This window comes from Cygnus olor, chromosome 4, assembly GCF_009769625.2.
Source record: "Cygnus olor isolate bCygOlo1 chromosome 4, bCygOlo1.pri.v2, whole genome shotgun sequence".
NCBI lineage: Eukaryota > Metazoa > Chordata > Aves > Anseriformes > Anatidae > Cygnus > Cygnus olor.
Genome location: NC_049172.1, coordinates 61,328,838 through 61,351,739, shown reverse-complemented (window position 1 = coordinate 61,351,739; position 22,902 = coordinate 61,328,838). Strand labels below are relative to the sequence as shown.

Sequence of the window (22,902 nt, the reverse complement as noted above, 5' to 3'; positions counted from 1 at the left end):
TACCTCAGCCTCCCGCCCTTCAGCGGCGGGTTGTGTTCCCTCAGGGGAGTGTTAATTAGCGAGCGGCTGTAAGGGGCTGTAACTGTAGGAGTGCGAGCAATTGTTGCCGGTTTTCTTTAGTGCTGCTCGATATTGCTGCTAGGTGGAATTCCTGCCCTCGCCACAGCCCCCAGCTCCAGGCCCTGCTGCCTGCCTGTGCCTCCCCACCCTGCACGAAGGGCCCTGCGCTGCCTGCTGCAGGCAGCAGGTCCGGGTGTGAAACCTCAACCTTCTGGACAGAATTTAAACACCTCAGCTAGCAGGCCGAGGGATGGAAGGACATCGCTCTGAGGGTTACTGCCAGCCCTGGTGGCTCTGACAGCACTGACATTTACACAGGGAAAGAGTAAGCACCAGGAGGAGGTAGCTTAATGCAGCCGAGATGTCAGCAGAATTCTGCTGCTAAACTCCACGTTTGCAAAGCTTTGTCCTTTGCAGCTATTTACCCATGTTTTTAATCATCTTAAAAAAAAATGCTTCTAATTTTCATCCCACGTGGTTATGCTAAAGAACTTGATGCCATTTGAGCAGGACTATTAAAGCTCTGGTGAAACATTAGCCATGCAACAGATATAGGATTACTTTCTGCAGAAACAAGCACCACCGCATGACAGGGTATTGAAGCTATTGTTTGCAACCATTTGAGGATGCTTTCGCAGCAAAACATCTTTTTGGACTTGATTTTTAACTGTACAGTTTAATTTATGGAGCTTTGAAATACAATGAGCTGTATTTTGAAATACTTGCTATTCGTTCATGGATTTCAGAGCGACAGGAAAAATGGGAAATGTGCCTAATTACTGAAGAGAGGCCTTGGAGATGATTCCTTGAAACCACTAGGATGCCCGGGTGTTTTAAAAAGACTTTGTTTGCCTTGGCTTCTACAATAAGTTTTGCGTCTTTTATCTTAATTGCCGTCGCAATGGGGACCCAAAAGTGGATGACTGGAAAGATGCTTTGCAAAACAGGAGCTGATTTAGTCAACGCCACAGATCCAGAGCTGGTCAAGTTCATGGGAGAAATTTACTATGGCCTTTTTAGGGGCGGCAAGATACGCCAGTGCGGGCTGGGAGGGCGTCATTCCAAATTCACAAGTAAGTACAATTTTGGTTGAATCTCTAGTCAAATGTCTAGTTCAACTTTATAAGCACTCCATTCATTTTGTTTACATAACCTGTAGAAAGCAAATCATTATTATTAAACGTATAATTGTGGCTTACTTGTGGTCTGTATGGTTTGGGATTTGAGTGCTATTTCAGGCTAGGTTTTCTCTCTGATTATGTTTTGTAATTCTGGAATCAAAGAAAAAAAAATCCCTAGAGCTAGATTGAGTATTTCCTTTTAGTCTTGTGAAGGGAGCGAAGAGGGTTCCCTTTCAGTCTTGTGTCCCAGGAGAGCTATAGGAGGAAGTACATTGGAGATGACCCTGTAAGTCATACTTTTCCTTGACTGAAGCTTTCCTGTGCCAAGTGTTGCTCTGCAATATCTGCACCTCTATTCTTGCCATATTTGTTAAAGTGCTCCCTTTTTTCTTTTTCTTTTTTTCCTTTAAGAAGTAGGGATTTATTTAGCCGGCCCCATTTATGTATTTCTCTAGCTGTCCCAAAATAGATGTCTGCCATAGTAGATGCTCCTAACTTATATTAACACGTTGAGGAAGTTTTTACTTTGTTGAAGAAGTTTTTACTTTCTTTTCTGGTAACTTCAAAGAGAGAAAAAATGCTGAATGCATACAAAGTGTAGAAATATCAAAGATTTTCTTGAGCTCTCAAAAGCTGTCAGATGTTGATCTGTACTTTGGATGACTTCCAGTTTTCGCACATCCTGTGCTGAAGTGAAAATGATATTTTGCATCAAAGATGTTTAGTTTGGTGGATAGATCTGCAGCATCTTAAACCAATGTAAGTTGAAGCTGCCGCCGTCTCACTCTCCCCTGCTGCACAGCAGTGCTGGCTCATCCTTTGCAATGGCTGTGGTACTTAACGTAGTTGTGTGGTGAGGTAGATCAGGGAGTTAAGCTTGCTGAAAATTAGCCTGCAAAAGATCAATTTCTTTCCCATAAACTCATCCCTCTATACTGGCTCCCTACATAGCTGCACAAACACCGCTATAAAGTCTTGAAAGCAGGCAGGACTGTGGTCTTAGGAGTGGTGAAGAGAACCAGCGACACTTAGATCAGTGTGACCTGTTGTTACGCTGTGAATTTGGACTAACCGCTTTTCAGTAACCAAAATGGCTGGCAAATAGGACATCAGGTCAAAGCTCATCCTGCTCTGCTGCTGCTCCTTCTCTTCAAGGTATTCAGAAATATAGTTCCAGTTCTTTCACCCCATCCATGAATGTCAAAGAGAATGAAGAAAAAGGTAGCTGATCCTCTGTAAAAGGATTTAATCCTTTTACAACTTTCTAGCCTTGTTAGTAAACTTTCTGATTAATTACTGTGTAACCTGAGAAGAAGGCCTAGCATTCCACCCTCACCACTGACTGTATTAATACATATCTGGAGGTTGTGATCCTATTCTTCTTAGACAAACAAAGCTCTCACTGAAGCTAGCAAAAATTTTTCCTGTTAGACCTGTAAAATTGGGTCAATAAATGCAGCGGACACAACCACGCATTTAGGTAAACAAGTGTGCCACTTGTTTCCCTTTTAAGGGAAAAGGCTTTCCCTTTTAAGTATTTTAATAGCTCCATAAAGGTTGCAACTTTCACAACACTGGCACCAAAATGGTATCATGATAGTATTACAAAGCTGTTAAATTCACCACCTTTTGGAGGTGTTCCCATACATACTGTGTCATCTATGTCAGATCCACGTGGTTGTTACTGGAAGTGCCAACCCATCTAAATTGGCATGAGATGTGTATGTTTTGACATCTGAATCAAGCCCCGCAAACAAACTGGGAAAGCCAGACATTTTGTCTGCGTGTACAGCAAAAACAGCTGGAATGTGTCAGCAGCCCCCAAGGCAATGTCCTTCCTCAGGGTTCTTATTTCTGTGTATTAAGACAGGCTCGCTGCTCATGTCTTTGGGACCTGGCTGAGAGCCTCAGAAAAGACACAAAAGAATCTTTCCAACCACCCTGAAAACTCTGCTGGTTTATACTAAAGCTAAATTCCATGTGCTTTGTTTTTTACTGGCAGTTATTTTCCACTGGGAAAGTAAGCTAGTTTCTGGCTTCCCATTCCTCTTCTACTTTCCTCCTTTCTTCTTGTTGGAGTCTTTTCTGTAGCTCCTGTGTATACCATACCTCGCTATAAGCCCGGAATGAATTCCTGAAGAGCTGGTGAATCATGGATTTTTGTATGGAATTTGTACAGTATGAAGTATTCTGAATAATCTACTGGAATTCTGTAATGTCACGATGACCAAATTATATCCTTGGTATTTGCTGTGTCATCTACCAGTTATTGCTGCCTGCATTTTATGTGGTTTCTTTGGATTTTTTTTTTCAGTTATGCAGCATAGGAAGCAATCTATTTGTTTATAATATGATGCACCTTCTTTTTAGTGACATAATTAGGCAGTTAGTCCTTCCAAATATGTATGAATGTGTGGCGCTACATTACCTGAAGGGCTCTTCTTGATCGGCCTGTATTTTAGGTTCCTTCTTGATCAGCTTTTCTCTTTCCTGTCAGTCAGCACATCATCTGTTCCCTCCTCATGTTTCTTCTGATTCTGTTACTGAAGGGCTGCATGATAACCTGAATTCTTGCATGTTCTGCATCTCCCTATTGCTGGCTGATGTTACTCCATCAGTTACTCCAACGAAGTAACTGTCTGTGAAGACAAAAACAGTAATAAAGTCACTGTCCTTTACAGACAGGCAGGCTCCAGAGGAAGAGCTCGTGTATAATAAAACCTGTGAATACTTCATGCCAAGCCTGCCCTGACAGCAGCACTTTGCAACCTTTCTATGAGTTTAACTAAAGCACTGTCCAACACCCAGAAACATGTAAAAGGGGTATAAACACTTGATGAGAAACCAGGAAGGGAATTTGAAAGTGGAAATCTGTGGGATTAGGAAAAATGAATTCAGAGTGGATCTCACTGGAGCCAGTTTTAAAGAGAGGAAGAGATAGAAAGAAGAATCATATGAGAAACTAAATCAAGCAGAAATAACACTAATTCAGACAGCAAGGGGCTGGACAAGGAAACTGGAACTATTGGACTTCAAAGGCACGAGATTAAGAGCATGGGACAGGAATGGGAAAATCAAACGAAAGAAGTTTGGGGGTAGAGAGCAGAGGTGAAAACAAGGCAGAAAAGAATGCAAGAGCAATACAGCAGCAGAGATAAAGACATTAACAAAACTAGATAAATAACACAGTACCTGTAACACTAGATAAATAACTAGATAAATAACACAGTAACCCTGCATCCTTATTCACAGATCCTTTGTGAGTTATTGTTCCTCCTGTAGAATATCCTGTAGTAGAATATATAGTAAGAGTTTGTCTTACGCAGTGAGAAATAAAACATTGTGAGTGTAACTACCTGAATTGATTGCTTTATAAAAATAGTCTTGTTTATATATAATTTGATTTTGGTGCATGACTACAGTGTGATGTTTAATGTTGTCACGAAAAAAATACACGCTAAATAGATTTTTTTTTTTCTTGACAGTTTTCCCACATATGGTGAAAAAGCTGAATACAGGCCTGCATGTGATGATTATAATGTTCCTCTGTGTGGCCATGGGCTTTTCTCTGGTCAGTTTTGGATTCTGCATTCTTAACGCAACAAAAGTTCCTTACCGGGCTATTAAGGGTCCAGCAGGACTATGCCTTTGGAATTTACTTGCAGGTAAAATCATTTACTAGTATTTTTCACCAATCACATTCATAGGAAAATGTTAACTGTAAAACTTCTTTTCTTGCCTTACTCAATATCTCCCTGACTTAAATACTTGTGAATAAAATGAAGTTACCAATGAATTCTCATCTATCAAAAGAGAGCTGTCAGATGGCTTTTCCGCATATCGTGTCTAGTCAACTTTTCACAGGAGCTGCAAATGCCAGTCTTTAGGGTTCATATCACTGATAAAAGGCCTTTATTATAAACTTAAATAAATTATAATATCATATTCTTTGGCAATACCTTAAAGGCTAAGCATTTTGAAGGTGTTTAAGCCATGTCTAAGTCTGTCACATTCTGTTTAAGACCCAATTTTGTATTTAATAAGTCCTTCTGAAGCACAACCAAAATGCATGTCTTGTTTTGACAACAATGGTGAATACTTCTTTCTTTTTGTTGCAGGTGGATTTATAGCACTTGCAGTCACCGGCTTTATGGCTGCTGTAAAACTTCATCACCTCACAGAAAGAATTGCCAATTTTCGGGAAAACGTCTTTCAATTTGTTATCTTAGAAGAAAGGTTTGAAGACTGTTTTTGGCTTTGTGTGGCAAGTGCCACAGCACATGCAGTGAACTTGCTGCTAATAGCCATTAGTGGTATTCATTTCCCTAAAATTAAGACTAAGACAGAAGAAGCAAATGTTACAGCAGAAGATATCATGTACTAATAAATCTACATAAGACTACTTTGGTGAAGTGAACTATCATGACAGAAACAGCTTCTTGACTCGTCAGCTTTTGTTTTGGACGGAGAATTTTGGTATAGACATGAGTAAAGATGCCAATTGTAAAAATCTGCAGTACTTTTTTTAAGGTCAGTCTACAAAACCAGCAATTAGCATGTGTGGGAAAGCAGGAAAAACAAATGCTACAAATATTATTCTCAAAACTGACCTATAGAGTTCACAGTTTTTATGAAATCTATATTTGGGCTATTTTAGAATACAGTTGATAATACAATTTCACCTAAACCAAGTATCATTTTGTTTAGAAAAAAAATATGTTTGTAAAAAATCTTTCATAATATAGGTTTATGTCAAAACAGAAAGGATGGATGTTTGCCAATTACCTTCTCAGAATTATCTGGACATTTTTGAGAGGGTCATATAAGACATGTTCAATAATATTAAACTGCATTGAAAAAGAAGATTTCTTTATCTCTAGGGCTAAATTTAAGAGAAAGCACAGGCTAATTATGTGTGATGAAGTTTTAAAACAGAAATTATCAAATCCCATGAACTAAAGAAGTGAGAAGAGTGAAGTTTATGGGACTCAAATAATTAGTTTTAGCACTGAAATGTGCAGAACGCTCAGTAAAGAAAGTTACTAGAACAATTCAACATTTTTGCTATCTAGGCAACTGATGTAGATGTTTGAATAAGGACATGATTTAGCTTAAGCCTATGAGCTTAACATTTGACCCAGATATTTATTTTCCTTCCTCTTTTTACTTTGTTTACATCTAAAGACCAATGAAAGTAGATGTCTTATGGGGTAAATTCTGCTTTCATTTGGTATTTTCATAAAATATGTTTTGCTGTTTTAAAACAGTGCTCTTAATTTACACAGCAGACTCAAACCACTAAATGCTTCAGCAGTGTTCGTGCAAGCTCCATGTGAGGTAAAAAATTAAAATAGTTCATTTCATCTTCAGCACATATGCAGCAAAACCAGCAGACATAGTGAGCAATCTCTGTTACTGTAGTTTATACCATTATACACAAATAGAAAATGAAATATTTAACATTTGTAATCATTCAATGAACATATAATTTAAAAGAAGTTGTACAAAGACAATTATTATTTTAACACATAACTTAGCCTTTACTAAATATAATTTTCTTTAAGAAATTAAAAGGAATCAGATTGAGACCCACCATGTAGAAAGATAACTTGGGAAATGCTTTTCTGTAGTGTGCAAGTATTACAACACATTTTTCACACTGTGAATGAAGTGCATAATGCCCTGAAGACTTCCCCCCAAAACTATTATTTAAACTGTTATTGAGTAAAAGCAGTGGGACTACTCACTCAGGTAAAGATGAGATTGGTGGACTATTGTACTGGATTCCTAGGCAGGTTACAGTAGCTCTGAAAGAACCTTAAGAGAAGACTGTGCAAATAAAAAGGGTTAGCAGTGCTGATCAGATTTTGAATCTTGTGAACAGTGGAACATACTCTGCAGTTATAGTAAAAAAAAAAATCCTGATGCCACTTCTATAAAACGTCTGAGTATTACTATGGGATACTGTAGCTGCATGAATGGTGAAATAACATTATCATCCAATTACTGTTTTGTGACATGATAAAACAGTATTTTCAGTTCACTTTAAAGTGAATAGAAGTATTACCATGAAAGAATTAAACTGAATGAAAAAGATATAAGGTTAAAATAACCTTTCAGCTGCACAGGTTGTCACAGTTAAGCACTGGTAAGACACATTCATGGCAAAACACATAGAATATTTACCCTTTTGTTGCCTGGGGGAAAAAAAAAAGTTAAATACAATCACACATGGTTAAGCTATACAATTACAAAGCACACAATAAGATTAACAGTGGCTAACTCTATCACTTAGACCTTTGCAGCTTTCCCCTTTACATCATAAAATACTTTCAGAAAATCTGGAACTTAATATTAAGTGTTATAAACTGGATATAAAGTTACCTTATTTACACATTTTAGTTATGCTTCACATAGAGACCTACCTAATCATATGCATAAGCAACACGGGGAAATGAAGGCTTCTTTGGGGGTATTTCAGAAAATTTGAAATCCCAAACAAGATAATTTATGAAGTGTATCTATCCAGGAATTTAAAGAGATTATGGCTAATATCCTGGTTTTCCATAAAATTGAAGAGTACTTAATATGCACTAGAAATACCCATTTAATTAATACTCGCAGAATATACAGATGCTCCATGAAGGATGTAGAGAAGCCATGGAGCCATTTGTCAAAGAACAAAGAAACTATTCTTTGCATATAAGAGTCACTCCAAAATTAATGAGGTTAACTACTAAAACACTTTGAGATTAACTACTAAAACACTTTGAGATTTTTAGTAGTTATGATTTAACATTAAAAAAAAAAAAGTAATTTTACAAGGTAAATCAAAATGGATGAAATTTCCTTCAGTTACTGTCTCTGAGTGACACTGTCCTCAATTAGACGTGTTTGTTCTGGCTCTCATACAGATGATACCATGCACATCAGCAAACTCCAAACACTTATTCTCCACACAGTGTTCTTGCTAGAAAAGAATCTACTTCTGACACCACACTGATGACCCAGTATTCTGGTGTGAATTTTCTTGTCATAACCACAGTCAGTCTTGTTGGTCTTTCATTTTCACTTACTACATTTCTTAATTTTATTCTGGGAATTTATCACTTTTACTCAGAACCTAAATGCGAGGATATTATACAAGTAAGCTACCATCCTACGTGGGAAATTACATAAACTTGTTGTGTCTGCATTTGAGATATTTTTTTTTCAATTCTCATACACCACTTACACTTCAGTGTTTCACACGCATATTAAATATACTGTATGGTATCAGCTCCGTTTTTTATAGGCTGCTATAAGCCTCCCAGACAAGTTGTTTCACCCTCAGCAGCACGTGTGAACACTAACCTGGAGCACACCACAAGAGGACAAAACTCCGCCGTAACACCCGCTGCTCCCAACACCTTGCGCTAACAACGGGGGGCAGACCACGGGCCCTGTGTCGCTTATGGGCTTACAAACTGTTTGGAAATTAGATCATTTCGGGTAGAGAAAGATTTTCCGAGCGGTGCGAGCCCACAGCCTCCAGTAGCTACCGCCTCAAAAGGCGACACGGCGGTGCCGCCATTTTCTTCCCTCCCCTTTCCTCCAGCACCGCCCCGCTCGGCGCTGGCTGATGAGGCAAGCAGTGCGCCGGGGTCGGCTGCCGGCACAGCGTCCTGCCTTGCTGTGGGGCTCTGGGGCTGTGAGGCAACGGGGCTGTGAGCTCCGGGCATGTTGGTGCCGTGGGTGCGGCGGGTGGCTGCCCGCCGCCTGGCCGGGCATCTCCCCGGCCGGGGCTACAGCCGCGGGGCGGGCGGGAAGGTGAGGGGGCAGCGGGAGCTATGGGACCGCCATCTCACGGCCCCTCTCGCCCATGTGGGGATCGGGCGAGGTGAGGGAAGGGGGCAGGTGGTGTGCGAGTGTCCTGCCGGGCTCCTTCGCCTGTCCCTGAGGCCTTGGGGAGCCGGGGCAAGGCGCGGTGCGGCTCCGTGCGCTGCCCCCGGGGCTCCGGGTGAAGGAGCCGCATCTGGTGGGCGCAGAGGGGGGAAAAAAAACATCTGTTGAGCATTCAAGTTACGGATTGCAAGAGCTCTTGAGGCGAAACGATTGGTACTCGAGTTGGGCTGTGCCTCCTTTGTAATGTTTTGTCCTCTACCACCAACACGTGGCTCTGTGCCTTGCATGTCAGATGAGTGCGTGAGTCGACATGCATGTGTAAACCAGCAGCAGCAATCTGAACGCTGTGCTTGTTTCTCTGTCAGGTCTCTAAAATTTCACGCTGTTTACATGAATGTGCATCCTTTCCTAGGGCCTCGTTCTGGGAGCCTACTCGAGTGAGCAGGATGGAGGTGCTGCCCAGCTCACTAGTGCAGGAGATGCTTTTGATAGGCTTGTGTCGGGAAAGCTGAGAGAACTTCTGTCTGTGTAAGTGTCGGCTACCTTCCTGAAATGGATTAAAGTATCTATCAACACCAATAAGAATGGGGCTGTCTTTCTGATCATTGTTGGTGTTTGAATCCACACCCCCCTCTCAGGCCAGAACTTGCTTCCTCCAGGATGAGCAGCCTGGAGGGAAACTCCTGTGGCAGAAGCCAAGCATCAAGGAAAGAGAAGCAAAATACTCGCAGGGACTGGCCCTTTTATGTGAATGAGCGCTGAGCCAAGCGTCCCAGCACAGTCTTGAGAAGTTCAGTGTGGTTGGGGGGTGAATGTAGTCTACCGTAAGCCTTGTTACCCTTGTTAAGGCTTCTTTACTGAAAGAACCTTCTTGTGTTGTAGTTGTGGGCCACCTTTGAAGAAAGGCAAAACGTACCTGTTCCATGGTTTGCATCAGGTATGAATGGTGGATTTTTCATGATGCATATTTATTAATGTGTGAGGCTTGCCCTTGCATCTTACCTTAAGCTTGGTTCACTGCTGTGCTTAAGTCAATGCTCTGCACTTCTCTTCCCTTTCTGCCATTGTTCAAGCAGGACTCTTGTCTGCACAAAATGATATATCACAGTTGTATGAGATGGGGATTCACCTGCTTAAAGTTAGGCTTTTGTTGCCATTTGAGAAGTCCTAACACATCTAATGGATGGAGCTGGCTGGTTACGACTTGAACCTTTTTGGTGCAATAGCTAGAGGCTAGGCAGACTTCCAATATGACACTAGGTGTTCTTGTGTAAGTAATTACATTGTACATTAGGGCTATGTAAATGATTTTAAATAAATCGATTTGTAGTGATTATTGCCTACCATGTATATATACCTACACGGAGAACACAGGTGATATTCTACTCAGTAGAAAGGCTGTCATGAATGTCATGGAAGGTCCCATTATGCCAGTTCTACATACAGGATTACCTGTGAGTAGGAAATCTCTGCAAGAGGATGTTGTAGAATCTGGCTTAATGCCCTCTTAGTATTTAAAATAATGATAGCTAAAAAAAGGATAACTTGAATCATTGATCTTCTGGAAAGCTTATGTTAGTTCCACCATCTTGTGGACTAAGAGGCTTTATGGTGGAGCAGATTGGAAACTAATAGAATCTGACAGAGCAGCTGTTTGTGATGGAAAGGTTAAGATTAAGATTAAGTTCATTTTTTTTCCTGAGAGCAGTGGGAATCACGTATAAAACCATACTCAAGGTTATACAAATTTGACTTTGTTCTTAAAAGACGCCTTTCATCTTCGTTATCTCTTCTTTTTTGCCCATTACTTTCAGTTTATGAGGCAAGAATGTAGTTTGCTGTGCTACGTTACTTTCTTGAATTCTGGATCTGTGTACCTTTGCACAGCTTTTGTTTGGTACTTGGCTAATCATGCCAGCTCAGCTCCTGAGCCGAGCTTGTAGGCTTGACCTTTGAAGAGATTTTATTAGCTGGAACGTAGCACTGAGCTATAAAATGGGTACACTTCAAAGGACAGAAGTATCTTTTGCTATGTGGTGAGCATAAAGCCCTATCTGCTGCAATACAAATTGTGAAATGGGCAACCAGGACAACTGTTTGGATGCCTGTGGCAAACGACTGGGAGTGTAAGATGGTGGTACCATACTGGCACTCTTATGCAGAAATCTGCATGACGTAGAGAAAGAATTGAATGTATTTTAATGCTGTGTTTGGTTTGGTTGGGAAAGTGGAGTCTGTAACGACTCCATGGTGTGCCTGTAACAATGAAGAAAGTAAATCCCTTTGTGTGTTGGCTTTGTGTAGGACTTTCCAAGCGTGGCTGTAGTTGGCTTGGGTAAGAAGAATGCTGGAATAAATGACCAAGAAAACTGGAATGAAGACAAAGAAAATATTCGTGCAGCTGTTGCAGGTTAACTGTTTACTTATTTTCTTAACCTTTTGTCTAGAAAAGCCTTTTAATGGTGCAGCATGTTCCATTTTTGAAGAGCGAGTCTACATACGCTTTTGTTTTGAAATGCAAAACATACTGCGTAGTTTGGGAAATGCATTTACTTGTCATTGACGTTCGTGAGATTTTTTCTTAGTGAGGAAGAAGTTACACAGCATGTAAATCAACCTGCAGACAGGTAACTTCAGTACTTCTCCTAAATGGGGGGGGGTATTGAAAATGCACTTGTTTAATTGCTATGATTTTGAAGCCTGAGAGCTCACTTAATGCTCTCTTATTACTACTTAATGCTCTCTTATGCTCTCAAAGGCCTCTTATTTTCCTGTGTTACTGAAATTGTGGTGCGTGGGCACCTTACATAACTGTGAGGTGTGTTGTAATTTGATGAATCTGTACTTTCAGGAATTGTAGCTAGCAGAGACACCTGATAACTCTGCTGTTTCTCCTTATAACAAATGAATTATTACTTTACAGCTTAGACATTGCTGGCTGGGGCGTCAACTCACAGCTAAGCACCCACACAACTGTTTGCTCACTTTCCCCTCAGTGAGACAGAGAATAAGAGTAAAAGCAGGAACACTCATTTGCCAAGGTAGACAGTTTAATAATTGAAGGAAAGAAAACGTTATGCAAAAGCTATTGCTCACCACCTCCCGCAAGCAGGCCAATGTCCATCCAGTTCTAAACAGTGGCTACTTTGAAAGACAGTATCTGCCTGTCCCCACCACCAAGCTTTTATTGCTTGTGAGCAGGATGTTGGTTATGTGATACAGAATATCCCTTTGGTTAGTTCTGGTCAGCAGTCCTGTCTGTGACCTCTGCCATTTACTTGCCTGCCCACAGCCTACTCGCTGGGATAGGGCGCAGAGTGAGAAGCGGAAAGTCTTGGTGCTGTGTGAGCACTGTTCAGCCGTAGTCAAAACATTGCTGTGTTATCAATGCTGTTTTGGTCAAAAATCCAAAACTTCTATGGAGGCTGCTACAAAAAAACATTAACTCCAGTTCATCCAGACCCAGTAAAAGGTCCTCTGTCTTAATCAAGGGTGACTGTTGCATCCAACTGTGTATAAAACAAGAATAAAGAGCTCTCACAGTAGAGGTTATGATCTGAGACAGGAGGTCAGTCACACATGTATGACAGCTGTTTGTCCAAAGGGCTAGCCCGCGTTGTCTCACCAGCTGCCAAAACAGATACATTTTGCTGTAAAAACACTGTTAAACGTATGGAATATATCTTCTAACTCTTTTCTAAGAAAAGAATGGTTTAGTCTTAGGAAAAAATAAATCACAGCAAATTTCTGATATCTATAGGCCTCATAACCCATAACACTCCAGAAGAGTGATTTTCTTTGATGTGGTGTGACAAAGGAATCAGAACAACTGGGGAATTTCGTTTTTATTCTTGTGAAATGGCTTGATCATTGAAACTTATCAAGTGATATTTTTCATCAAAATGTGTCAATATGTAATTGTAATATCAATAATAATTTTAAATTATTTTACTACATGATCCTTTTTGTTTATTTACTTATAAACTGGGATATCTTGAGTAAAGCTATTTTTTTCCTTGAAGTGTTATACTGATCACATCAGACACCTGTTTTGCTGTTCTGTGCAGTACTTGGCCTATTAATTCCGTACTGTATTTCTCAGTTGGTTGTAGACAGATCCAAGATCTGGAAATCCCCTGTGTTGAAGTGGACCCTTGCGGAGATGCTCAAGCGGCCGCAGAAGGTGCTGTCCTTGGATTGCATGAATACAACGAGCTGAAGCAAAAAAAGAAAACTGCAGTTACTCCTCAGCTTCATGGAAGGTGATGGCAAAAGGAAAGCTTGCATACTTATTTATTTGTTTATAAAACTGTGCATGCTTGTGCATGAGAAAGCCCAATTAATTTTATTTCTAACAGCAATTTCTGCTTAGGGAAATTCAAGTGAGTCCAAGGAGTTAAGTATTTAACACCTCAGTGTTTGCTCCATAGGTTTTGTTAGTATGCCTTGTTCTGAGGATAAGGGTAAATAAATGCTGCTTCATAGAAAAGAAGGTCCAGGATAAAAATAAAAGTAAAAAATTACTTGAAACGTTGTTCTGATGTAAAAGGACTTATACTGGTATTGCATGCCAAAATTGCGGAGCAGAGGTATTTCAAACTCTGTAAGGGAACAAATCCTTTTGATAATTAGGAAATGCTGAGACCAGACCATGCCATGATGAGTATGTCTTACATAGTTCACCTGTTATATTTATACTCGCAGAACAAAATGCAAGAAGAAAAGCTTTGGTGCGTATGGACTTTAAGTAAACATCACTGTTCCTCGAGGGCAGAAAGTAGGATCAGGGTTTTTGCTTCTTGGTGTACCTTTCTTCTCCAAACTCTGTTACTGAGCAATAGGCACTGAGGGATCTGGAAGTAGACCTTAGTAACTATTAAGACTGATGTAAAGCAGGCATTGAGAACCTCAGGCTTCTCAGTGTTCTCTAGATTGCCAGCCCCATTGAGCAATGGGACAGCAATATCCCTGACCTTTTTGCTAATGATGTACCAGTTGAAGCCCTCTTGTTGCCTATCCCACTTTTTGCTAGTTTCTCTCTGGCTGAGATTTGGCTTCTTAATTCCATCCCGGCATATCCAAGCAATGTTTCTATATTCCTCTTGGCTTCCATCTGCCCTGTGTTGCTCTTTTGAGAGCAGAATCCAGCTTAATCCCCTGCTTCATGACATCTTTTAAAGCAAATAAGCAAGTCTTTTAGTTCTGTGTCAGTAAAACGAGAGGTTATGTACTGGTAGTGTTGCAAAATAATCAGAGAGATCCCTATTTCCTATGCAGTCAGCTTTTTGAATGTTTGTCCTATCTTTTGTTAGTGAATTGTTTTTAGTGCACTGTGAATTGAGATCCAAGTTCCACTCTTATCACATAATCATACTTCAGCAAATTGAAAGACAGACTTGGAGGCTTTGTATGGTAAATAAAAACTTTCAGGGGTGTTGTAGTTAATGTGATTACAAACTTTGGAAGGGATATTAAACCCTGTGCTTAAAGTTTAAGCCAATTTCTGACTAGTAAGGATTAGGGCAAGACCACATATATCAGATAATTTCACATCTGTCTGCTCTAGGATTCTTCTAGCTTTCTCTGAAGCATTTGGCACTGACTGGAACCAGAGATGAGATTATTAGACTAGATACACATTGGATCTCATCCTAAATTCCTTGTAGGAAGGGTAATAAGAGGTTCTTAATTCCCCCGAATTAATAATACCGTATTTTCAGATGGGAGAGAAAAAATAAATGCTGACATTATCTTACTTTTGTAGAAGTCTGTGATCATGATTGTTGTATGGTGTCGTTTAGTGCCGGAAGTGAAGCCTGGCAGAAGGGTGTTATCTACGCTGAGGGTCAGAACCTTGCTCGGTACTTGATGGAGGCTCCAGCTAATTATGTAACTCCAATCAAATTTGCTGAATATATTGAACAGAAGCTCAGAAGTTTCAGCAGCAACGTGAAGGTCCATATAAGGTAAAATCCACTGAAATGATTCCGTTATAGGGTAAGAAACCTTCCATGACAAATTTGCCGCATGCTCTCGTTTTCATTCTGCCATTTCAAATGACAAAAGCAGGTGAAGTAGTTGGCAAACAGGCATGAAGGTCCCCAGACTGCAGGCTCCTCTCAGCATTAGAAGATGAGCTTCTAGCTAGCAGAGTTAGCAAGTTACTGTGAGACAATAAAATGATTGTCAATTAGTCATGCCATCAATTAATTGCTTAATTGATGTGCTGTGAAAGAAGAAGCCTGATGAAGAATCAGTGAATAATCTACAAATACAGGTACCTTTTTTCTAACACCTTTTGTTTTCTTCCCAACTGTTAGCCTTTCTTTTGTTGTTGTTTTTTTTGTTTATTTGTTTGGATGTGATAATTAAATACCCTCTATTTACTGCTGCTGGGTTTTGTTGTTTTTAAGCTTTTAAAAATGTTGAAAGGGCTAGGGCCCTACAAGCCCTCGCAATTGAATTTGCGCAGCTAACGTTTCCTGCCTCTGAATTTCTAGACACTGTCCTTTAGTGGAAACAGGTTAATTGGTTGTGTAAGTGTTGAGGGAAATCAAAATAGCCTCCAATCTTTTGCTTTTTATCAACTCTGCACATTGTTAACCATTTTGATAACAGAAAGCTAAACTGTAACTCGATGCAACGTTGTTGTTCCATGTGCCTTCAAAGACTCCAGCCTGAGGGACAAGTAAAAAGTTTAATGTTTCTGATGCAGAAAGTATAGATTGGTCTTGTTAAAAACAAACAAAAACTGAGCAGCAACTTGGAGGCGGTATTTTTGTTTCGCAAAAGTAGTAATAATGGTGGCATTTAAATGACTGTTTCCAATTCAGCTAACTAAAATGGAATTAATAGTTTGTGTACAAACCTTCAAGAACTGCGATTTTTAAAAGCAGACAAGCAAAAACAGCTTGGTCAAAGTGTCCAATTTAAACTTACACATATATATTTCTATTTCAGGCCAGAGTCTTGGATAGCAACACAACAGATGGGAGCATTCCTGAGTGTAGCTAAGGGTTCAGATGAACCTCCCATCTTTCTGGAGATTCACTATTTAGGTGGTGCTAATGCAAATGACTCTCCTTTGGTATTTGTAGGAAAAGGAGTTACATTTGACAGGTATGTATAGTAATAACTTGAATAATTTGGGGGCAGGGGGATGCTGTGCATCAGTTATTAAAGGATGGAGCACAAATGGACTAGCTGTGTAAGTCAGCCAAGAGATACACACTTCTGACAGTAATCCTGTTAAACACAGAGGTGAGGCTCTCCTTGTGCCTTCCTGCTCTTCATGTTCAATGCAGAGATGCTTTTTCATTGCTCAGCACATCTTTCAATGCCATTCTGGTGAACTTGCCCTATATAGTAGGTTGTGCTGCCTTTCCTGGGGATAAGACAAGCTTGAGTGATTGAAATAAATAGAAGTGATATGCCTTTTGGTTTGTAAGGGGAAAATGGAAATCTAGAAGGAAAGAAAAAACTTAGTGTCTCTTTTTTCTTTCTTTTTTTGGCCTGAGCAAACCTTGGGATGAAGAATTTACATGTTTAGAGTTGCAGTCTGTCACTGGACATCTAGTTCATGCTTAAGCAAAGTAAAAACAGTTCATTCTTTGCAGCAATTCCTTCAATAGGACATAAAAGACAGTTATAACTACTGAACACTTTATCAGTCTGTTCTCCTTCCATATGCTTGGTTTTACCAAGTCTACTCTTTTATGCTTGTTTTGTGCTCTTCTGCTGTTATGAAGACCATTGAGCACATGAGAAAAATGTCTATTTTTTTTTAGTCTACTGCAGATCACCTGAATTTGTCTAGATTCCTTGTTTTTCAGTATGTGTGCTAGGGTGTTGCAAGAATGTCTAAAAACACTGAGTCTGGCGTTTACTGACATTTGGTGCTGAAACACACTGATGGACAGGGTATTACCAACATATGCAACGCCCAGTTACTCTGTGTTGATGATAACTGTTCTGCTCATTTCAGTGGTGGCATCTCACTGAAGCCATCATCGGGAATGGATGCGATGAGAGCAGATATGGGAGGGGCAGCAACTGTCTGTTCGGCCATTGTGACTGCAGCAGCGTTAAATCTACCTCTTAACATAATTGGTAAGTGTGTTTGTGTGAGAATCTGAAAATCTTAATTTTACAAGACTGTTTAGACAAGGTCCTTTCCTAGTATCGGCCATTGCTGCAAGACATTCTGTCCTACAAAAATGTCATGAGCTTTTTCAGACTTGCTCGTCTCATTCATTTCCTTAGCTTCTCTTCTGTTTTCACTTGGTTATCAAAAATCACTAGCTTTGCTTGAATAAAATACTGCAAGACAATACAATTTTTGAGGGCATGATTTTTAGATCTTAGGAGAGACTTGATGATAAACTTGTTTTCAACAAGTTTTGCAGAAGTCCTGCTATTTCATTCCAAGAAGAAATGTGGATACCTGTAAAAACAATTACAAACGAAAAGCAGGTGAGCTACTTCTCTGAATGTTTGCCCCAGCTGAACAGGATAACAGCTTTTGTTTCCTTAGGTGAATGTCTCAGCAAAAACTTAAAAAGAGCTTTGACAAAAAAGCTTTCTGATAGTATTTTTGAATTCTGAGCAGTGCTTATTTTTTCTGCAGAAATGTTGCACGGCTAGAATTGGCTGCTTCAGGAACTGTTTTTTTTTTTTTTTTTTAAAAAAAAAAACAGTCGCTGGTAACATGTAATCCATTCTAGGTTTTTATGTTCGAGTACCATAACGTTCAGGCAACTAGTGTTTTAGTCGCTTACATACTTCAACCAGTAGAGGGCAGTGAACCACTCATCCTTAGGAGATTCCTCCAATAGAAGGATAGAATAGGAAGTGTTAAGCAGAAATCAGTGGAGCAAAAGTTTCTCTCCGCCACTCCACTGAAAAGTGGTCGTTCACAATTCTCTTATTCCTTGTTCTTTGAGCAGAACACAGGAGCAGGTTTTCCCTGGGAAAGGTGGAAAGTCTTTCATCCCATTATTCCATCAGTGGTTTTGATGTTGACTCCTTTGCGCCGCTATTTGCTCTTACGGTTGGCATTCTGTGACAGTTCCTTGGACCCCTCTTGGCATTACACAATGAGCAGAGCTTGAACAGCTCAGAGAGTGGAAGTTTTTATTTTCAGAAAGAAAGAAATCCCTTTACATGTGACTAATTGTTCAGATATGGAACACATAAGATGCTATTTGTTGACAGGAGTTTCAGTGAATTTTAAAGCTCCTCTGCTCTCACTTGCCTAGGTATAAAGTAGAAGTAAATCCTGGTGTTAAAAGGGTGTAGGTGAGAGAATTTTGTGGTGCACCATGCAGAGAAATTTCACCGATTGACAGTTGGACCATGTGTCTTTCAGTGACCAGGAAAACTTAGCTATTGAACATAATTCAAGATGAGAATACTACTGCTTTCTTAAGGTGTTTTTTTTCTCTTAAGTATTTTTTCCTGCCTCTTTTCTGAGAAGGAAACCGGTAATGTACTTTTCTTTTTCTCTCTGAGGTTTGGCACCCCTATGTGAAAATATGCCCAGTGGTAAGGCAAACAAGCCTGGGGACGTAGTTAGAGCCAAGAATGGAAAAACAATACAGGTATGCATCTGAAACTTGGATTTTGAATACTTTTGGTGAATTGGTTTAACTGATCAAGTTACATGACTGCAGTCAGAGTACATGTTTGAAAAGACCCTTTATAAAGATATACAGTGCAAATGTAATGTTTTTACAAATATAAGAAGTATTAATTTAATTAGAAGTTAAATTATTAGAAATTGCTATCATAGGATTCTTTCAAATATAAATATTGAAGAGGTTAGACATGTTTTAGAAATCAGTAGGAAAAACTGAAAAGTTTGTTAACTTAGTGAACATGCTAGAAAATAAAATCATAAACTTTCTCTGAGGGGAGAAAGATACAAAGGGGTCATTGATTTATTTATTTTAATAAGGAACTGTTACCAGGCATGCATCTGTGATTTCTTGCAGATCCCTCTCCTTTTTTGCAGTTTCCCTGGGCCAGATCTCTGTGCACACTCAGAAACAGCCCCAGGGTTGCTGGGGCTTTGCTGGGAGTGGTGACCTGCCCCCTGTGCTGCACTGGGGCCCCTCTCCTGCCTCCAGGCCCTTCTGAGGAACTGAGTAAATTTTAAGTTCCTGGGGCCTGTGACAGTGCATTCACAATCTGACAGAGAGAATATGGAAGAAACAAGTCAGTTAAAGGGATGTTTTTAGTAGTTAATCTATTTTTGTTAACTTTGCACCTGAAGGTTGACAACACAGATGCAGAAGGAAGGCTGCTATTAGCTGATGCTCTCTGTTATGCCCACAATTTTAATGCCAGGGCTATTGTGAATGCTGCAACACTGACAGGTAAGCAGTCTCCCTTCCCTGCTTCATTTTAGATGTCAGGTCTTTGTTAATAACTGGCTATGGATTAGTTACAATATGTATACAAATTCAGCCTGAATTTAAAAGCAGCTGAGATGATTTTACATCTTTTAGGACAAGAGCTTGCAGAGTTAATGCTCTAACAATTTCTACAGCTGCTTGTCTCCAGGGCTGGCAGGTATTGGCATGCAGGGTATACGCTAAGCAGTGCATGTGAAGTTGGTCCTGGCCCAGCTGGGCTGAAAGTAATAAGCTCAGGAAGACCTATGCAGGCTTGGATGTTTCTGCACAGTAGTGCCCAGTGCTTCCATTTCTGGGTGAGCTTAATGATTGTTTCCAGGCAATTATGTCACCCAACATCTAAGCGAAGAACTTCCAGCTCCTATGTGGTGCAAAGAAACTGGCATGGCTGTGGAAGAATCTTGCCAGTTCCGTATGGTACTGGCCATGCTGGAGCCAAAATAGCTCCTTTGTGAACAGCCTCTTAGTGCCTGAGTTCTGACCTACCCAGCACCAGTTCTTCCATTTGCTGAGCTACCTCAGGTGTCCATGATTCTACGTAGTAGGAGAGTCATTATCATCTTCCCAGGAAGTCATTCCAGTGAAGTATCTTTTTGCATACTTTCAAGCATGAAAAAATGTGTTTTAATTGTTTTACCTCTACAGTTATATATGAATGAAGCTGTAATTTTAAATCTAAAAGCTGCAAAAATAGCATTAATGGTGTATGCATCTTATGAACGGCAGCAACAAGCTGTCATGGGTGAAGTGACTTCGTCTGAAAGGTGAGCAAACATGGAAGAGTGGTTCAGATAGGAGTCCACTGTGTTGCTTAATGAATAAGCTGAGAAGAATAATCATCTTTCTATATAGAAACTGGTGCTTTAAATCATGTTCCGTAAGCTTTAACAGTTCAAATGCTGTGGAAAATGTCTATAGATAAAAGGGCAGCTTATGTTAAGATGGTTGGCTTGTATGGCAATATTTCTGTATGAGGCGTGATAGGGAAAAGAGGCTGCTGCCACTACAGACTGTTGTGTTGGGAATCCCTGGGCACGAACAGAAAGGAGGACAGCTCCCGCAGAAATTTCTTTGACATACTGTTTTTGTTAAAGTTTTCTTGTTTGTTTGTCTTTTAAATCTCCCCAGGGGATTGAGTGCCATAAATAGCATCAGCATTAGAGAAACATTTCTGTGGCAACAAATAACTAAATATGTATGTAATCTCTCTGCTTTAGGCATGGTTTATTATTTTGATAGTGATTATTTTTATTTAAAGTACATTTGCATATGTTGTGCAACAAATCTACATAAGTGAAATTTACAAAAGCAAAAATACCAGCTGGAAAATTGCGTAAGTCTATAAATTTGAAAAAGTCTAATCATCTATGTTTTCTGTATGAAAACAATTGAGATTTTTTTGATAAGAGATGTACTTCTGAATACATTGTGTTAGACATATTGCTAGGAAACGTCAAGCTGAAAGCAGAAAGTCTAGATTTATGAGATGTGGGAATATCATTTTTATGAATTCTTATCCTCTTTGATTATGTAAACTTTTAAACAACTTTTGAACTTTTAAAAATAAATACAAGTGTATTAAAATCTTTGGTTTGTGGACTTTAGAAATCACTGATAATGAGAATTGAAAAGGAAAGTACTGTGAGGAGTCTGGATGCAGGGTCCGTGCTCAAATCCACCTCTGCCTTCATTGTATAACCTTCAGGATGTCTTTCTGTAGGTGCCATGGATGTTGCGTTGGGGTCTGCTGCGACTGGAGTGTTCACAAATTCATCTTGGCTTTGGAATCACCTTTATGAGGTAGGCCATCAACGTTATCAAATAATAATTCAGTAATAGCTGTCATTACTAAACAGTGCTTTACAGAAGGTCTTTACGCCAACCTAAAAGGTATGTTAATATATTTTGAAATCTCATAAGAGTGTGTTAGTATTGCATTTAATTGAAAAATACATAATGATGACTGTTAATTACTGGCTTTTTAGTGAGGTTTAGTATCATACAGCAGAAAGCATGAATCATTATCTCAAGTATCTGCATCCTTTGATAGCTTACTGCATATGCATAAGCTCTGGACTACTGACAGTAATTAGTTTTTGTTAAAAAGATTGTTGGTCTTGCTTAGTAATAACAAGAGAAATTCAGAGATGCCTTGTGAGTGGCTAAGTGTGATAGATAAAGGAAGCCTCTGAAGGGAAGCATTTGAGAAAATATACATTACCAGGAAAAAATTATATGAAGGGGGGAAAAGTATTCTTTAGATTTTTGCCTGTTGACTACCACTAAAGTACCCAAAAAGGAGGCTTCATTTTGTTTCAGTGTCAGACCAATCAAAGCTAGATGAAGATAAGCATGCATAATGGTGGAACTTATAAATGCAGCTTTATTAAAAAAAAAAAAAAAAAAGAGGAAAAACCCACCAAAACCACCATAGTGAACTTTGCCCCAACTATCACTGTTTCTTTTTCAGGCCAGCATTTTGACAGGAGACCGAGTATGGAGAATGCCTCTTTTTGAACATTACACCAAACAAGTAACGGACTGTCCTCTCGCAGACCTGAGTAACATTGGAAAGTACAGCAGGTAGATGTGCTAACAGCCTTCAGGCACCCTTTCCCTTCAGTGTATTAGTCCAGCCTTTGTGCTGTTTGTGTTGTTTCTAAAGTGACACCATCTTTCTGCTTCCCACAGAGCTGGGGGAGCGTGCACAGCTGCTGCCTTCCTGAAAGAATTTGTGACTGTCTCTCACTGGGCTCATTTGGATATAGCTGGTGTGATGTCAAATAAAGACGAGGTGCCCTATCTTCGAAAAGGCATGGCAGGACGGCCTACACGAACATTAGTAGAGTTTGCTGCTCGATTAGGTCAAGACAGTCACAATACCAAATAAATGCTTATTCTAAAATCATCCATTCTGCCTTAAGAAAAAAAAAAGGTAAAGTGTTAATAATGGAGTGGCGCAAACATATTTTCACTATGACGATGACCTACACTTACATTTTGTAAATCATTACTGGGTAAGAACATCTCAAAGTTGAGATTTGTCTCCCTATGATATGCAGTTTAAAATAAAAAGATGCTGTTTGAACTGTTTGAGGTATTGAATAGCAAAATGTGATCATGGAAAATACCTGAGTTCCTATTTTATATGTAAAGTGAACATAATCATTGTAATCAATAAATCTCCAATTTGTGTGGGTACGCATTTTGATTTAGAGAGAAATAATAGGGGGGTGGTGTAGCTGTGCCTCTGTTTTGGGTGGCTAATATAGTAGGAAAGGTAATGCTGGAGGGTTGTTAATAAGAGTCCCCTGAGAATAAAGAAATATAGAAGCTACCCTGGGTGTGCTATGAGGCGGGAAGGATGCACCACTACCCTTTATAAACTGCTGTGTGACTTCAGCACGAAATTAAGTCGGGTA

The 22,902-nt window shown here is 39.7% G+C and overlaps 2 protein-coding genes across 2 annotated transcripts; both read left to right on the top strand.

The window, feature by feature from the left end:
• The first annotated feature begins 3 nt into the window (after positions 1-3).
• Positions 4-8,784, top strand: CLRN2 (clarin 2). The gene is made up of 3 exons (XM_040557157.1): positions 4-1,133; positions 4,667-4,846; positions 5,300-8,784. The coding sequence occupies exons 1-3, from the start codon at positions 881-883 to the stop codon at positions 5,563-5,565; spliced, it is 699 nt and encodes a 232-aa protein (XP_040413091.1). The 5' UTR covers positions 4-880; the 3' UTR covers positions 5,566-8,784.
• Positions 8,785-8,787: 3 nt separating this feature from the next.
• On the top strand, positions 8,788-22,681 carry LAP3 (leucine aminopeptidase 3). The gene is made up of 13 exons (XM_040557156.1): positions 8,788-8,990; positions 9,478-9,593; positions 9,948-10,002; positions 11,370-11,475; positions 13,168-13,327; positions 14,867-15,031; positions 16,026-16,184; positions 17,050-17,174; positions 18,576-18,664; positions 19,339-19,441; positions 21,201-21,280; positions 21,951-22,063; positions 22,172-22,681. Exons 1-13 carry the CDS (start codon positions 8,901-8,903, stop codon positions 22,368-22,370), a joined length of 1,560 nt encoding a protein of 519 aa, XP_040413090.1. The 5' UTR covers positions 8,788-8,900; the 3' UTR covers positions 22,371-22,681.
• The last annotated feature ends 221 nt before the right edge of the window (positions 22,682-22,902 follow it).